At 41.0% G+C, this 16,452-nt stretch overlaps 1 protein-coding gene across 2 annotated transcripts in view; it reads right to left on the reverse strand.

Annotated features, from left to right (window-relative positions):
* DSCAM (DS cell adhesion molecule) overlaps nucleotides 1-16,452 on the reverse strand; it is a 475,910-nt gene that overhangs the window by 64,676 nt on the left and 394,782 nt on the right. For both annotated transcript variants that reach the window (XM_030020086.2, XM_030020087.1), the window contains exons 20-21: nucleotides 14,980-15,113; nucleotides 674-827 (exon numbers count right to left, since the gene is read on the reverse strand). In XM_030020086.2, the coding sequence (XP_029875946.1) occupies nucleotides 674-827; nucleotides 14,980-15,113 (288 nt within the window). The remainder of the gene's footprint in view (nucleotides 1-673; nucleotides 828-14,979; nucleotides 15,114-16,452) is intronic.

The raw sequence follows: 16,452 nt of genomic DNA on the forward strand, positions 1-16,452 counted from the left end.
AACGTTAGGTCTCTATTTGCAAGCTAAGGTGCTATAGTGTTGTAAGCATCACATCTCACAGTACAGATAAGGCAGAATTCATGGGCCCAAGCAATATCTTTTAATAGAACAACTAATACAGCTGGAAAAAAATATGCAAGATTTGAGGCACATTATCCCTTCTTCATATCTGAAATAGAAGCAGCACACTTCAAAGCTAATGCAAGTTGAGAACAATTGTTCAGAGTTTAGATATGTTAATCAGACCATTTTATACAGAAGATAGTACTTGTGGAGTACACAAGAGATATTAGTAAGGAGAGGAATGATAAAGAAGTTATCTTTTATGCCAAGAAAAAAGAGAGACACATTCAGAAGGGGAGGGGGATCATCTGCAAACCCTCTGTACCCAACAAAAGAAGATAAAAATTGCTCCAAAAAGCAATTTATTTCCTTCTGAGGTAGGTGGGATGAATTACCCCCTAGAGGAGCACGTCATTCTCTCTCTGCTGACTACAGCAAAAGCTTGGGCAATTAGCTGAGAGTTGTCACCTAACTTTTGGAGAGAACTGAAGTTACTCCTGACAAATCCCACTCTCAGTAAGCAATGAGGCATAAAGAAGCCATGTGCCAATTATAACAGTAATTAGCATTGTAAAGTTCTGGATTGCTTTAAAAAGCACTGTCACCGTACCTTTAGCTAGCGGTTCCACAGTGATAATCTCGCTGCTGTTGCCTCTTCCTGCAGCAGTCACTGCTACCACCCAGACACTGTACTGGCGATTCCGGCTCAGGTTGGGGATTCTGTAGGAAAATGAGTCGGGAGAGGCTTCAAACTCGCTGATTACCTGTGGTGGGAGAGAGACAAATGTTTCCAGACTAAAATAAACAGTATTTGGAGAAAGTCTGCTAGGCTGAGTACTAGAAAGCCTGTTACTTCAGGGTACTTCGAATGAGTAATGAGTATCAATTGCTCCAAACAGATGGCAGATGGCAATAAACAGAGCAGACACGATAACTTGTTGCAATCAATTTATATTCAGTGAATCTGGGCCTATATCTTCTTTACAAATTGTTTTTATTCAGACTAGGACTTTCATGTGTCTGTTTATTTTTACAAGGTTGGATGAACAATTTAAGTGAACATATTTGACAAATATTTACCATCACTAGTTCTGAGAAACCAATTTTGGCTTACATAGAACTTTCCCAACAGAGGATTCAGTCCTGCATCTGCTGTGAAATCTGGAGTTTACTAATCAAGATATGTCTTTGGTCACCTAGAACAGTTGTGCTGGTGGTCCTTATCCCTGGGTTTGGTGGCTTATTCCTTCAGTAATGGAGTGAATCAAGAAATAAAACTGTATTCTGTAATAGACTGTTCAAACTTCCCCCGAGTCTAGTTTTGTTTAATCACAAAATCACTACCATTCAAAGGTTCCCAGCAGAAGATCATCTCAGATATTCAGCTGCATTAGCAGGGAAGGACAAGCGCTGGAAGAAATGCCAGTTCAGTCTATTCTTGCACTGTCACTCAGGTGCCTCGGCCGTGGGCTGCAGCCAAGCCGACCGGCTGCTATGCAGTACTTGCTTATCGGTGAGATGTTCTGCAGTCTGCTTGAAGTGACCTGTGCAAGGAAAGGTGTGGAGGAATATATACATTCCTCCAGGGGACGTGGGCTTGGTGCACCTCAGCACATCCTCCACAGGAAGCTCGACTCCTTGATGGAGGAGAAGGGAAACCTCGTCAGCCCTGAACAGTATTACAATGCTCATTATAGGCAGTTTTATTTCTGACATGGGCTTTGTGATTCTTGTACGTAAAAATAGAGGGGTAATGAACCATTAGAATGAATAATATTCACTTCCTTGTGCAATACTGAGCATGGTAACGGCTAACTAACACTAGGCTAAAAATAATTAGAACGTTAATGACGTAGAAAAGAAGATTTTACTAGGAATCAGCATTAAAAATAATGCATCAGTGTAATCTAAACTTGATTCAGACTGACAGAAAATGTGCAAGGAATCTCTTTGATATACAAATATCTGCTCCTGGTAAAGGCCAATCTCATCTGATTAGCATTTCAAAAGGTAGGTTGACCTGAAAGCATTGGAATATGTAGTCCTTCAAAGTGAATTCCAAATAAATAAGGGATGTTTCTGAGATATCATTAAACACCTCTCCAGTGTGAACTGGTAGCCAGTTTCATCTCCTGAATGGGTCACTGCATTTCTTTATTCTTGAGCTGGCATCACCTATAGCCAGGAGAAGAGCGGAGTTCATTTCATCTCACTTTTGAAATCTTGAGTGAAGACATTTGTATCTAAGCCATTCACCTTGACTCCCTTCAGAGACCGTGCAAAGAAAAGGTAACTCCTAAGGCAAGGTTCTTCTGGCCTATTTGAGACACATACATTGCAGTGGGATGAATCATGCCCTTGACATACCTGTGTTTCCCAACCAACTATAGAAGTGTCCCTATAACTAGTCCAGGTATAGTAGTCTGCGCTGAAGGCATCTGAAGTTAATGTGCTTGCTAATTAAAATACTTAACTTTGTTTGCTAAAATACTTAACTCCCTGGCTTTCATACAAATGTGTGCCTCTATTCGCTTCTACAAGAATACATTCTGTTTCCTCCATGGAGACTAACTTTTCTGGGGAGACTGGTTTGCTCCACCTAACAGTTATCTAGGCTCACACAAGCCCAAACAGGGACCTTGCCGTACTTTCTAGGCAATCTCATTGCTCCTGTCAAAATGCCAAGTCGGTTTGTCCCATTTAGCAAGCATTTGCCTTGGTTTCCACTTCTGATATGATGAGGTCAGCGCAGGCAGACACTTCTATTATTATGTGAAATATTACAGCAGGTTTTGAGAACCATCTGTCTTGACGTTTACACAAGAATATTGGACAAATGCCTGTAGCTTGACAGTCTGGATCTTTGTGAGGTCATACATAAAAATTAATGTATTGATCATGGCACAGGAGGCTGAGTTTTAATATTCATGAGGCAGCGTTTCCTAGGGTTAATTTGAAAGTCAAACAAGCTAGGCTGCCTCTGACACTTAAGCGCCACTCATTAATGCAGCTATCTAGCACAAGCTACTTCTAAACCACCTGTTAACATGGGATGTGGATACAGCATTTAGGAACAGCTAACCATTACAAACTTTCTCATCGCTAAACTTTCATTCCAGCAAATATCAGTCCTGTTAAATTTACACTGTTTTTTCCATGACTCCCATGGTTTATGAAAGGGACATATGGCTGCCTTTGGAAGCCACTCCTCATACTGCAGATCTCCTGCTTGAAATGCCTCGTGGCTCTGCTCCCTGCTGCAGTGGCAGAGACTGGGACAGTCAGACAGACATACACCCTGTATATAATTGCTAAACACAGCTTGGTTTGAGATTTTATGTTTGGGATAAAGTGAGTAGCTAAGCAGAAAAGGAAAACCTCAGCCTTGAAGCTACAGCACTGGCACTAAGGGCTCCTGCTCTGAGGACCAAAGTTAAAGACAAAACTGAAAAAAACAAAAAACCCTCCAAAATTCCTCTGGCTGCAATGTGGTCAACTAGAAGAGCAGGCAAAACTGTCTCAAAACAGAGGAGTTCTCTCTCCCTGGAACTCCAAAGATGGAATAATCACAGAATTAGCTTAAAATGCCTTGTCTTCAATTCCTTTCTTTCACTCACAGAGAACCAGCATCATTCACACATTTGCAACTGTAGCTATTCCAAATGTAAATTAAATTATTCATGGAATTAATTTATTAATTGAATCTAGTAAACGTATCTTCACTAAATTAATGATTCTTATTTTCTTAGAACAAACTGCTATAGCAAAACATTTTTGGTTTCTAACTGGTTAACATACATCTTCCCTTTCCTCAGCTAACATTCCCTTTTAAACACTTGGGGATGCTCCAGTGTCAAAGAATTGATTTTACTTTTAACTTTTGCATGTCATTTCAATTAGACTAACATGCCAGAGACTTTCATTACACAAAAAGAAAAAAGGGAGCTTTGTCAGCAAAGAGAAGATGAAACTACTGAAATAAGAAATATTTTAAAGAATGTCATCTTGTCACATATTGGTCTTTGCATGTGCCAGTATGAAACATATACTGCTGTTTTATCCCAAAAGCAGTAACATGCTTGCTCAAGGGATTTTTTTTTTCTAACTATTTTTTTTATTCAGCTTATAGATGACGGGTTAATTGTTCTTCTGTCTTTAGCTCACTGTCTAAGAAGTACAGACAGGGCAAAGTCTTTAAAAAGCCAGCAAGGGCTGTGAAAAATAAAATGAAATCAAAGTCCTTTATCACGGTGCAGTCAGTCTACTTCCCAAACCAAGCAACAGCAAGAGATGCTGAGGAACAGCTACTGCAGGGAGCATCATTTTCCTCTGATGCAACTTCAGCTCTATTGGCATACATTGCTTTGTACGCTTTGAAACAGCATGCCATCTCCTGGCATTTCTGACTCCTTTAGAAAGCAATTAGATAAGTAACGTGCATAAACTCTGAACCCTTTGGCTGTTTTTTTGTTTTGTTTGTTGTGTTTTTTAACCCAGCCTGGGAAAACCTCAAAAGGGCGCATTAGAAGAAAAATACATTTGTAACAGTTTTCCAAGAAATCAGGGAGTTTCCCAAACAGGGAGGTAAGGTAACAGGTAGCATTTACTGTGGACTGGAAGATTATTCAGTCAAAGCAAGCTTGCATCTTGCCTACAACTGCATCTACACAACTTCTGTTGTAAGATAGGTACACTGAAGATCTCTACCACCTTGTTCTCTGCAAGTTGTGGGAAACTTAGAGGTGAACAAAGCCATACGGAGACTTTAAGGACAAGAGTGAAAAGCAAGAAACATCCCAGGTTTGTGTTGTGTGTTAGGAAGTAAGAGTGTATACAAGTTGGCTACCTGTAATTGGCTGCGTCATCTTGAAAATTAAAAATACATATATATACTACCTAAAGTAGCACGTGTGTTTTCACTATGAATTTAGGTATAAAATATGGCCATAGCATCATCTAAAAACAGGGCTGGAAGGACCCTGAGAGTTCACCCAAGTCTATTCTTCTTTAAACCAGGTTCAACTATACCTGCACAATTTCAGACAGATGTTTATCCAGCTTGATTTTGAAGACACAATAAATGGAGATTCTGCAACTCCCTAGGCTGCAAGACTTATTCCATTGCTTAACTAATCTTACTATTAGAAAGCTTTCATGAAATCTAGCTTGAGTTTCCTGCTGCAGTTTAAGCCTATAGCTTCATTTCCAGTCTATTAGGAACATGGAGAATAGATTATTACCTTTATCTTTGCACCAGTCTTTAACCTACAAGAAGTTTTACTATTCCTTTCCCCACCAGTACCCTTATCCTTTTACAACTTAATAACCCTGATACTTTCAACATTGTCCAGAAATCACATTTTCTCTAACAGTTTCTCTAATAATATCTGCTGTTATCCTTCAGACTCTCTAACAATGGTCCATAGCCTTCTTGAATACAGTTTCCAAACCTGTATTCAACAATCCCAGGGTATGGCATTGGGCTTTTCACAACAGGATTATAAAGGTAGCTAATGTTCATCTTGGGATGCACAATAACCTCAAAATCCTGTTCTGAAGAATCTAACCTATTGCTCTCTACCCAGTACTTCTGTAGTTGGTTATTCATGGTACCCATTTTCTTGCACCTACCCATACTAAATTTTATCTAACTTTTTCCAGACCAATTTCCCAGTTCATCAAGATCTGTCTGAATTGTAGTTCTGTCTCCAGTGTACTTGCAATTCCTCCCAGCCTTCTATCTCCTGCAAATTTAATAGGCTCTCTTGCTATTTCATTATCCAGGTCACTAATGGAACAACTGAACAAAAGTGGACTCAGGAGAGATACCTGTGCTGCTTCCTCCTGCCCACAACAACGAACCACTGGTTTCATAGCCTCCTACAGAACGGCAATCAGTTTTATATCTAGCCTGAGCTGTCTCAGTGAAACCGTGTGTGCCTAGCTAAGTTCCTCTCAATAAACATGCATCCTCTGGGCTTATCTCTGCTGCTAAATGAGAGAGAGCCAGTGACTGTGTTGAGCACTCCCCCCCAATGATCCACACCACTTTTTAACTTGATCTCTAGCTCAGTTTTGTACTACTCTAAATAGCTCTCTTTAAAACAAATCTGCTTTAGAGGTCCTAGTTCTAAGCAGCGTAGACAGACGTCAGTCAATGTCACATAATCTTGGGGCCAGGTGCTGCTCCTTGGCCCTTGTTTAATCAGCAGTACAGATGAGGCCTACAAAGAGCACTGAGCCTCATCAGTAATTAAAGTAAGTTTTTAGTTCTACAACATCAAAACACAAAGATCTCCATTTTTTTGCACAACACCACCACAGAATTGTCTACTCTGCTCTACCTCAGGCCTTCATTGCTCCTGGAAATGATGTTTTAGAGTCCGTTGGACTGACAAGTTATCCAGTAATGGGGGCTACGATAAGTTGTTTCTACCTGGAAGGAAACTTGGTTAATATGAAATCAATACATTACTCTATTTATAGAGAATGAGCTTCAAGTTCTGCATCCCTGAACAGAGTAGACAGATCACTAATGTGCCCTCTCAGTGAACTCCCTGAAGATGTGAAAGTCTGCCTGAGGTCATGAACTAGTACTTTTCTCCAGTACTGCTGGCTTTTGCCTTGCTTCCTTTCACAGATGGACAGACTGTCAGAGCTGCAAATAACCACCAGTCCTGGACCACAGTTTTCAGTTAGAGTCTGGATACCACTTTGGTCATATAAGAGCTTTTGTTCAGGTCTTGCTATTTTGGCTCATGTTTTGAAACATGGCATGTGTTTTTCACTCAGCATTATTAAATGTAACTGCTGTAAACAGAAGCTGAGCACAAAACAGAATGCAGCTTCCATATAAAATTTTATCTTGCTCTTTTTTTTTTTTTTTTTCCCTTTAAATGTGGAAGTGAAATGTTAGAAAATGCAAGATGGAAATTCTGGAAAAAACAGAGGCAGCTCCCTGCCTTCCCACCTGCAGGAAAATCTTGCAAACCCATTTCCAGGAATCACACCTGGAAGACAGCCCGCTGCCTGGACTTCCATGTAGTCAAGGAGTCTGTTGCTTAGGAGCCACCGAGGTACACCACCTGCTTGCCCCTTTGCAGCTACTCACAGAGAGTCCATCAGCCTCCTGGGGCTCATGATCAGGGAAGCAGCATGTGGTGTCACCGGCTGGTGACCACAGGAAGGTCAGGAGACAACCTTCTGCGCTGCCAGGGGTTCTGCTGCTTCCTTTGGTGGCCCCAAGAAATCACCAGGTTTGTTCAGAGCATTTCAGTCAACTCACAAATTGTATGACACCATCTGGTCCCAAGTGCTTTGTCCCCCATGTGATACAGAAGGGAATGGGATGAATTCAAACCTGCTGAAATACACTGCAACTGACACCAAGGACTTATTGTTAGACTATATTGATATACCTGTATGTGAGACTAGGTAGTGAGACAAGACTGGAGTTTTATGAAAAAATCAATATCAAATTTGTTTTAGTAGGGCTTTGCAAGGAGACCTTTAAAAATCATATAAAACAGCACAACATCAGAATTAATTTATACTCTGTCACATCTCTGCTGAGACCTGCTCTATGACAAAAGTAAGATAGGCAAAAAATATAAAGTTGACAAAGCAATTAAAAGAACGAATGTACTATGTTTGGGAACTGGTAAAGCTGTGAAATAACTATGAAGAAACTGTAAAGAGTACATGTGGTATATTAAAAAAGACATATTTTAAATACCATGCAAAATATGTTTTTAAAATAACCCAAAATTACACACTAGTTCTGTGCTATATAAAGAACAAGAATTAATAAACATAAATATCATAATGCTGTAAAAAGTACTGTATAGACACAGTGATAAATACTGGTTGTAGTACACAAATCAATGAACATACATTCTAAATTCAACCTTACAGATTCTGCTGACTCTAAATAAGCTTCCATTCAACAGTAACTTTATCTATTTAGCCAACTTCTGCCAGCTACCTCTCTCCTCCTTTTAAAGAGACTTTCAGCATCCCTTTAATCACTGAAGCCTCTACAGTGTGTAACAACAAATCACTTCTGGATTATAACTGCTTTTGCTCTATTTTTCATGCCTTTTATTCAAGTCTTTAAACTGGAGAGGAACTGGCGGTCATAAAGTATGATGCAAAGCTGCCTCACATTGAGTTAGAATTTGGACAGCTCATATGCAAAATCAAGACAAGATTTGTGTATGCCTGAAAGAATTGTGTGGAAAATACCCGGCTGCTGGGAATTTACGTCAGCTAATTCTGGTTCTTTAAAGATCTAGTTTAAGATAATTGTATATACTTTCATATCATCTAGTTTAAGATGTGTATCATCTGGTTTAAGAAAACCACATATACTTTCTCTAGAGTAAACAAAGAGAAGGGAAGATTTTGGAAGAAGATTCATCCAGCTTCTCTCAGACATCTAGCTTCTCTTCTTTAATGAAAAGAAAGTCTTGATGACCCCAGAATCAGCACAGATATCTCTCTTTGAGATGTCTGAAGTCAGGTGAACTGAATCCCACCTTGAGTCTACAAGTAACAGAGACAGAGCAGAGCAGACTCTTCTTTCACAGGACATCCCCCAGAGTCTCCCGTGTATGTTTTTGATAGGTTATCAGTAATACATTGCAAAGAATATAATCCAGGTGTTTTCTGGAAGATTCTGCATATGTTTGTATTGGGGAATGTATCCCGGACATATAGGACTTCATAAGAAACCAAGACAGTTGGCCTAAGTGTTTACCACCAGGACCTTTTGAAAACTATGTGACCAGAGTTGGGAGGCTGCAGTCTATGCATTTGTGGAAGGAAACCTAGAGAAAGGTTTTGACACTATCTCTCATGGCATACTCCTTGAGAAACTGGTGTCTCGTGGCTTGGATAAGTGTACTCTTCACTGGGTGAAAAACTGGCTGGATGGCCGAGCCCAGAGGGTTGTGGTGAATGGGGTGAAATCCAGTTGGCGGCGCGTCACAAGTGGTGTTCCCCAGGGCTCGGTGTTGGGCCCTGTTCTGTTTAATATCTTTATCGATGATTTGGATGAGGAGATTGAGTGCACCCTCAGCAAGTTTGCAGACGACACCAAGTTGGGAGGCAGGGTCAATCTGTTTGAGGGTCGGGAGGCTCTACAAAGAGATCTGGACAGGCTGGATCGATGGGCTGAGGCCAATCGCATGAAGTTCAACAAGGCCAAGTGCTGGGTCCTGCGCTTCGGTCACAGCGACCCCATGCAGCGCTACAGGCTTGGGGAAGAGTGGCTGGAAAGCTGCCCGGCAGAGAAAGACCTGGGGGTGCTGGTTGACAGCCGGCTGGATATGAGCCAGCAGTGTGCCCAGGTGGCCAAGAAGGCCGACGGCATCCTAGCCTGTATCAGAAATAGTGTGGCCAGCAGGAGCAGGGAGGTGATTGTTCCCCTGTACTCGGCACTGGTGAGGCCACCCCTCAAGTACTGTGTTTAGTTTTGGGCCCCTCACTCCAGGAAAGACATTGAGGTGCTGGAGCGTGTCCAGAGAAGGGCAACCAAGTTGGTGAGGGGCCTGGAGCACAAGTCTTATGAGGAGCAGCTGAGGGAACTGGGGCTGTTTAGTCTAGAAAAGAGGAGGCTGAGGAGAGACCTTATCGCTCTCTACAACTACCTGCAAGGGGGTTGTAGTGAGGTGGGTGCTGGTCTCTTCCGTCAGGTGGCTGGAGAAAGGACAAGAGGAAATGGTCTCAAGTTGAGGCAAGGGAGATTTAGGTTAGATATTAGGAAAAATTTTTTTACTGAGAGGGTTGTGAAACACTGGAACAGGCTGCCCAGGGAAGTGGTTGAGCCACCATCCCTGGAGGTATTAAAAAAGCGAGTGGACGGGGTACTTCAGGACATGGTTTACTGGGCATGGTTGATGGTTGGACTCGATGATCTTGAAGGTCTTTTCCAACCTAAATGATTCTATGATTCTATGATTCTATGAAAGAGTCTGATTGATGCCACTTTTTCTACTGAACAGAAAATACCCCACTGTAATATGCCCTCATTGGGGAATCTGACTATACTTTTTCCCTCAATATGGCACTCTACAAATTGACAGGAAAAGGTGCATAGAGATGTGAGAAACAGATGAATAGTCTAGTTGCTACTGCTGCTGCTGGTGCTGCTGCTGGTTATCCTATCACAGGACTGAGCAGACAGAATATACATGGGAAGAGTGTCATGTGCAGACATCATATGCTTGTTGTTTAATTTGACAGCAGGTTAAACCATGTAATTTTTTTTCCCTCTTAGTGGCTTTAAACCAAAAGAAAAAATGAAACACATATATAAAAGTCTAACAGGCTTAAGAGGATGTTTCTCACAGAAAAATAAGTATACCAAAAACATCAGTCACCCTCTGCCCCAAACAGTGCCAGATGTTGGTCAGTTTCCAGTATCAATTACATTTTCAAGCAAATTGACTTGGGTTTTGGCCAAATATGAGATCACTTCCTTCTTCTCCATCATTACTTCACATCTGTTCATCTCCCCCATCTTGCAAACCCAACTGTTTCACAGAAATATTTCTAGGCCAAGATGAATCTTTGCTGGGCTTTCAGCTTTTGGGTCTTTCTAAATCCTTTGGAGAAGACCAGAATTGTAGATTACAATTTTCAAAGATTATTTCACATCTTAATATGAGTGGAATGAAGTCAAGAACCAACTGAAAATGTCCTGACAAGGAAAATCACTAAGAAGGAGAGTGGTCTCCATTTGTTATCCTTTTATAGTGCAGTTCTACTTACATGACTCCTTTCCATTAATCTCCAGGCATTCCATGGAGAAAGCAGAAGACTGATGCACAATTTAGTGACTTGCTTTGTTGGAAACAGCAGGATAAGCCTGTTTAATATGTTTGCTCCTATTAGTGAATGACTGACTAATGGATCACCCCCAACAAAACCCCAAAAGCAACAACAACAATAATGGCTGCACTTGTTAAATCAACAAAGCAAAATAGATTTTAATATGTGTATTTCTGGTTGAGCGATGCCGTACTGTTTGTTGACACCCAAACGATATAGTTGGTCTATATGTCTTCAGCTCTTAACCTCTCTCTGCTTTCTCTGTCAGTTCTAATGCTTTCTCAGCCCTGCACCAGTATATCCTGCTGCTTAACCTTCGTTCTCCTGCCTTCTTTCTGTGTTGCTTTTTACCTGTTCTGAGATTACAGTTTCCCAGGCTGGCTAGCCATTGCATGCTTTGTGACACAATGACCTTTTCCAGGCACTTTGTGCCATCTAAATTTTATTTAATCTAATCCCATTGATTCCTCCTTATGTAGTGTACTAACCTGAATACAACCAGAGATTGGTGGAGTTTTTTTCAGAAATCACCTAAATCTAATTTTCTCTTGCCCTTTTAAAAGCCCTGGCAAAACATATCTACAACCCACGGCAGCAGGTGCTGCAACAGCCACCTAAAGCAGCTCCCCCCACAGCCAAGTAGGAGCTGAACCACTCTGGCTTCTTTGCTAGGATTCAAACCATGTGCAATATCTATGGCACCATTGGGAAAACCTCCACTGACAGGATGGGATGGCAGCCTGTGCTGCAGCTGATAGCACTGCCTGTTGCTTCCCTGAGACCTGAAAAAAATGAGTGCGATGAGCGTGATGAGCGTGCTGCTGGTACGCTGGGGATAAGCACACTTAGAAGGAAGCTGACCGACATGGGACCATTACAGGTGGTCTTGAGAAACCAGCTCCTACAAGGAGTCAAGTGGGGTCAAGAACTGTGGGAATGTGGGCTGTGAGTTAGCACAGAGGATAATTATTTTAACTTAAATTCTGGTGTGTTTTTTTTCTTATATTTGAAGAATGAAGGACTCATTAAGTCTCATTTCTGTATGTTCTTCTATATTTGCAGAATAAAAAAGAGAAAGTTCTGCTTAATAATGCCTATACAATAATAGAGGCAAAACAATTAAACAGTACCACATTGGATCCTTGTTTGCACTTTATCTTAGCTAGAGAATAGATTGCAGTGGAGAATAATGTTTATTTTTCACACATTAATCATATTCGTGGCTTGAAACCTCCCAGGCAAATACTGTCCTTAGGACTCAAAATATTTAAAAAGGAAATGTCTGCATCCTTCTGCACAGGGGAAGCAGAAGTTTTAACAGCTTTTGCCCTTGCAAAGCAAACTGAACTGTGCAAGAGGCAGCAAATCTTCATCTTATAATATCTCAGGGTCATATGGGGGTTGCACTTTGTAATAAAAATGTGCACAATATGACCAACAGTGTTAATTAGTTTTCCTGTTGGTGACTTAAACACCAAAGCAGTGTTCTTGTGTAAAGTACTGTGTTGTTAGACTGTCTAATGAGTACTGTATTGACTTGTTCTCAGCGAACACATACTGCTTGTAAAACACAATCTGTAAAGAATATAGCCTTCCCATAAGTTTACCTTTACCACTGTCCTTTTCTCTTTCTCCTCACTGATGCTTAAAAACTGAGTTTGCCTTTCTGCTTAAATAGCAGACTTTTAGCAAAGTTATTTTGCAACCAGGGCTTTGGCTGAAGGAAGAAGTCTGTTCAGGAAGTTTTCATGGCTCTATACCTCCATCTACAGCACTTGCTACTTCTGGTGGTAGAAGAGATGACAAAGACACAGGTCTTCTATTTATTCGCCTCCTCACCCTAATTTAAGACCTCTTTCTCTGTCAACTACTTGTCTCTGCCAATAGTGAATCATACAAGAACTTCCTTGGGAGATACAGACCATGTCTGCCCAGGAGTGTTAGCATTCAAGCACCTCTGCAGCAGGCTTATTTCACTGCAAAGCTGGCTCTGAATAAAATAACTTTTTATTTTACAGTCTTTTAAGAATAAGAGATAGGAAACCATTTTGTTAGAAATAAAGCTGGGGGAGTGTGTCCTATATTAAATGTGTCCTGAGGTCTTAACACTTATTTAAAGATGTCCAACTTGGCTTCTGAAAACTGACCACTGAGTGTGATCACTGCCTCACTCGCCATATAGGACTGATGCAGAAGACGGGCTCTGTAAGCCACAACTCATGCTGATCTGCAAAACACTAGTGACAAGTGGTACAGGGACCGTCCTCACAGATATATTGTGCATATATATACACATATGTGTATGTATGTATAGATATTTATATGTACACACACACATACAGCCCTTTATGTATGCAGGTAACAAGATGACTATACACGTACACATTAACAATTAACGGAAAACACAAACACCTCCAAGTGCCCCTACCTTGGGCTAAGGTATGCAGTGATACCACCCCATCATGCCATAATGACCACCACCAAAATATAGTAGTAAAATTCAGTACAGGCCAAGACTAGCAAAAAAAGTAACTATTCTTGTCATGGTCCGTCACTGAGGTACTCCGAAAGGTAACCATACAATAAGCAGTCTTAAAAAAACAATTTTGTATATGAGAGAACTGCATATTAGAGAAAAAAAATTTTAGCTGAGGATGTTTATTTTCCTGGTGATGTAAGCATACAAAAAGTTGTTGCTAGCAAAGCCTGAGGAAGAAACACTGCAGCTTTGTGCATGGTAAGTAACTAGGAAGAGCCAGCAGCACCACCTGGTGTTCCCTCCAACCGCCCAGAGAAGCGCTTGGTCCCCACTGGGACCAGAGCCCTAACAAGTCCAGTTCTGTAAACTCCGACCTCTTTAACGCACTGTGTGCCATAGAAACATATGAGCCATGATGGAAAAAATCCCTGGCTAGTTTACATTTAAACGGTATGCTCAAGACAGTTTGGTTTGCATGGCTGCAGTTATTAAATTAATGGAGATAGTAGTCCCCAAACATAAATGAAGCAAAGATCTCCAACCTTTAGCTTTGAATGTGACTAATAAATCCTGCTTATAGTAGGACATATCAGTTTAAGCATAGCAATCAATGGGCATGTGTGTTTTGCCCTGTATCCCCTTGAGTACCTGCAGAATTAGTTCACTTGCTGGAAGAGTGGGTTGGGTGAGGCTGTGTCTGCCTGAAGGGTCCCATTCAGACACACCCTCAGGCCTTCCTCGCTCTCAGCCAGCTTTGAAAACAAGCCTGAGGCACTTTTGGAAATGTCCCTGTCAAACTCCTCCTACTTCTGGAACAATATTTTCCTTGTCTGTTATACTAAGATTGCATTTTGGAACTTGCAATGCTACCTTTGATGGGAAGTCCTGCCTAAAAACTAAATCAAAACCTTAGATAAAAAATAAATAAGCACTTTTTTCAATGTAAATTAGAATAAATATGCATGGGTATTTACAAAGAGCAACTGGACCCTGTGTTTAAAGATAGCTGGATTCCTTTGTGACTCAGAAAGGGAGAAAGGTACCTCCTATTAAATTCAATTTTTCTCTTGTCACTTTCTCAGCAAGTAATAGCACATAGACCTAGAGTGGGCAAATACTCCAGGCATAAATAAGCTTATTCACAAGCAAGTATGTTTGTTCATAAGTCATTATGTTCTTTCACACATGAATACTCAAGCCAAAAAGGCCGGAACTTAGATGAAAACACATCTAAGTATGGGTATATAAATACATGCCTCCAGCTACAACAGGGCTCTTGCTGGTCCTCTGAAAGGTAACTGAGTACATTCTAAATAAAAAAACCTTAAAAGATACTCAACTTCAACTGTGAGTTTTGAAATGATTTGTAAGTCAGCACTCTGCAATAGGTTTTAAACAGTGAAAAAGTTTGATAGGTCGGAAAAACGAAAACCAGCTCTCAGCCACCCCTGTAGCCCTGGGATCCCCCTTCACGCTTGCTTAGGGGGAGCAAATAGCAGGAAAGGAAGTGGCAAAGAGAACATCAAGCACCGAGTATCTGCAAACACACGGTTTCAGCCCCACAAGTCAGTGCTGCCCGTCTGTGGTCGCCCTGTGGGACTTACTGTGGGGTAGGGGTGCGAGCAGAAGACAGTGTATTTCCGAATGATGCCGTTCAGCTTGAGGGGAGGGAGCCAGGAGACGAAGACGGTGGAGGCTGAAGCCGCAGCTGCTTTAACACCAGCGGGAGGACCTGGAACTGGAAAACCAAGATGTGTTAGAGTGGCCCAAGGCAGGCACTCAGCCATCCTAGTGTAACGGAGGAGTAAAAAGGAAAAGGGGAGCGTGCTGCTTTGGTAACTGTGCCCCTGTGGACCGAGATGGACACCCTGTGTTAGGAAGCAGCCTCCACGCTGCCCACACCAGGGGAGAGGGTTTGGAGGGTTGTGCCCCCATCCCTAAGAGGGGAGAGGCTCTGCTTCAGAGGCCCCCAAGGCAGAAGCTGCCACTGATGGTTAAACTTTTGTGAAGTATCACCCCCAGCCTGCATGCATGAAGATAGGTTGGCTGTGGCCAATGAAATTGCCAAACAACGCGTTATTATAAATTGTCAATTTTGAACATATAACTCATGCCAAACTATTATTCACTGTATAAATAATACACATATGAACAGTTTAGTGGACATACACAGTAGAGCTGTGAATTTAATGAAGTGGAGAGCAAATGAGCTGTAGCGTGCAGTTAGCACTGCCTGACGTGACCCAGGTCTAGCTGGTGGCGTGATGTGTGAGCAGACATATGACCACAGAGTATCCTTATCCCCAGCCTTGCTCGCAACAGCTCGGACCTCTATCTGGCACTGCAGTATGTGAACACATATCTATTTCTCTAATTACAGCAGCTATCTATATAAGCCATCGAAAACTGTCACAGAGAAAGAGAAAAAAAACCCGCTCCTCTAAAACCACATGGAAGAAACTTCAGCCAGGAAATGCTAAAAACTTGGTACATAATCTTAACTGTATCTCTTCACATGCTTGCATTTTGAGAAAGGCTTTAATTTCATGAGCATATGTTATTTTTCACACACGTTACACTGTACAATGTTCTCCAACTTTGGAAACACTTTTATACTAATGTGAAAAAATTCCTGCATGCTAGAATATCACATTACACATAAGCTTGTACTTAAACAATATAGCAAGGACTACATTTAACACCAGAATAAATTGTTTTAGAATTTCCTAAAAAACGCACCTTTTGTCAACAGGAAAATATTTTAGAATATTTTAAAAATGATCAAAATAAATAATTGGAAATCTATTTTAATACTGCATGTGGTGAATATTCACATTAAATTATTAAAACAGATACGATGTATTGGAAATTACTACATATGGTATTAAAGACAAAATGAAACATTTTGATGGACTCTGTTCTCTACAGAACTTTTCGTTCATGTGGAATCTAATATTTTTGTCTAATTTCAAGTAAAACAACCAAAATGTTAGAATTTCCAGCTTTGCAATGCTTGATCATCTTTCTTTACTTTCACAGAAATCAGTTATTGTGCAATACAGATGGAAAAACCCTTG

The sequence above is a fragment of the Aquila chrysaetos genome, chromosome 7, assembly GCF_900496995.4.
Source record: "Aquila chrysaetos chrysaetos chromosome 7, bAquChr1.4, whole genome shotgun sequence".
NCBI classification, from domain to species: domain Eukaryota; kingdom Metazoa; phylum Chordata; class Aves; order Accipitriformes; family Accipitridae; genus Aquila; species Aquila chrysaetos.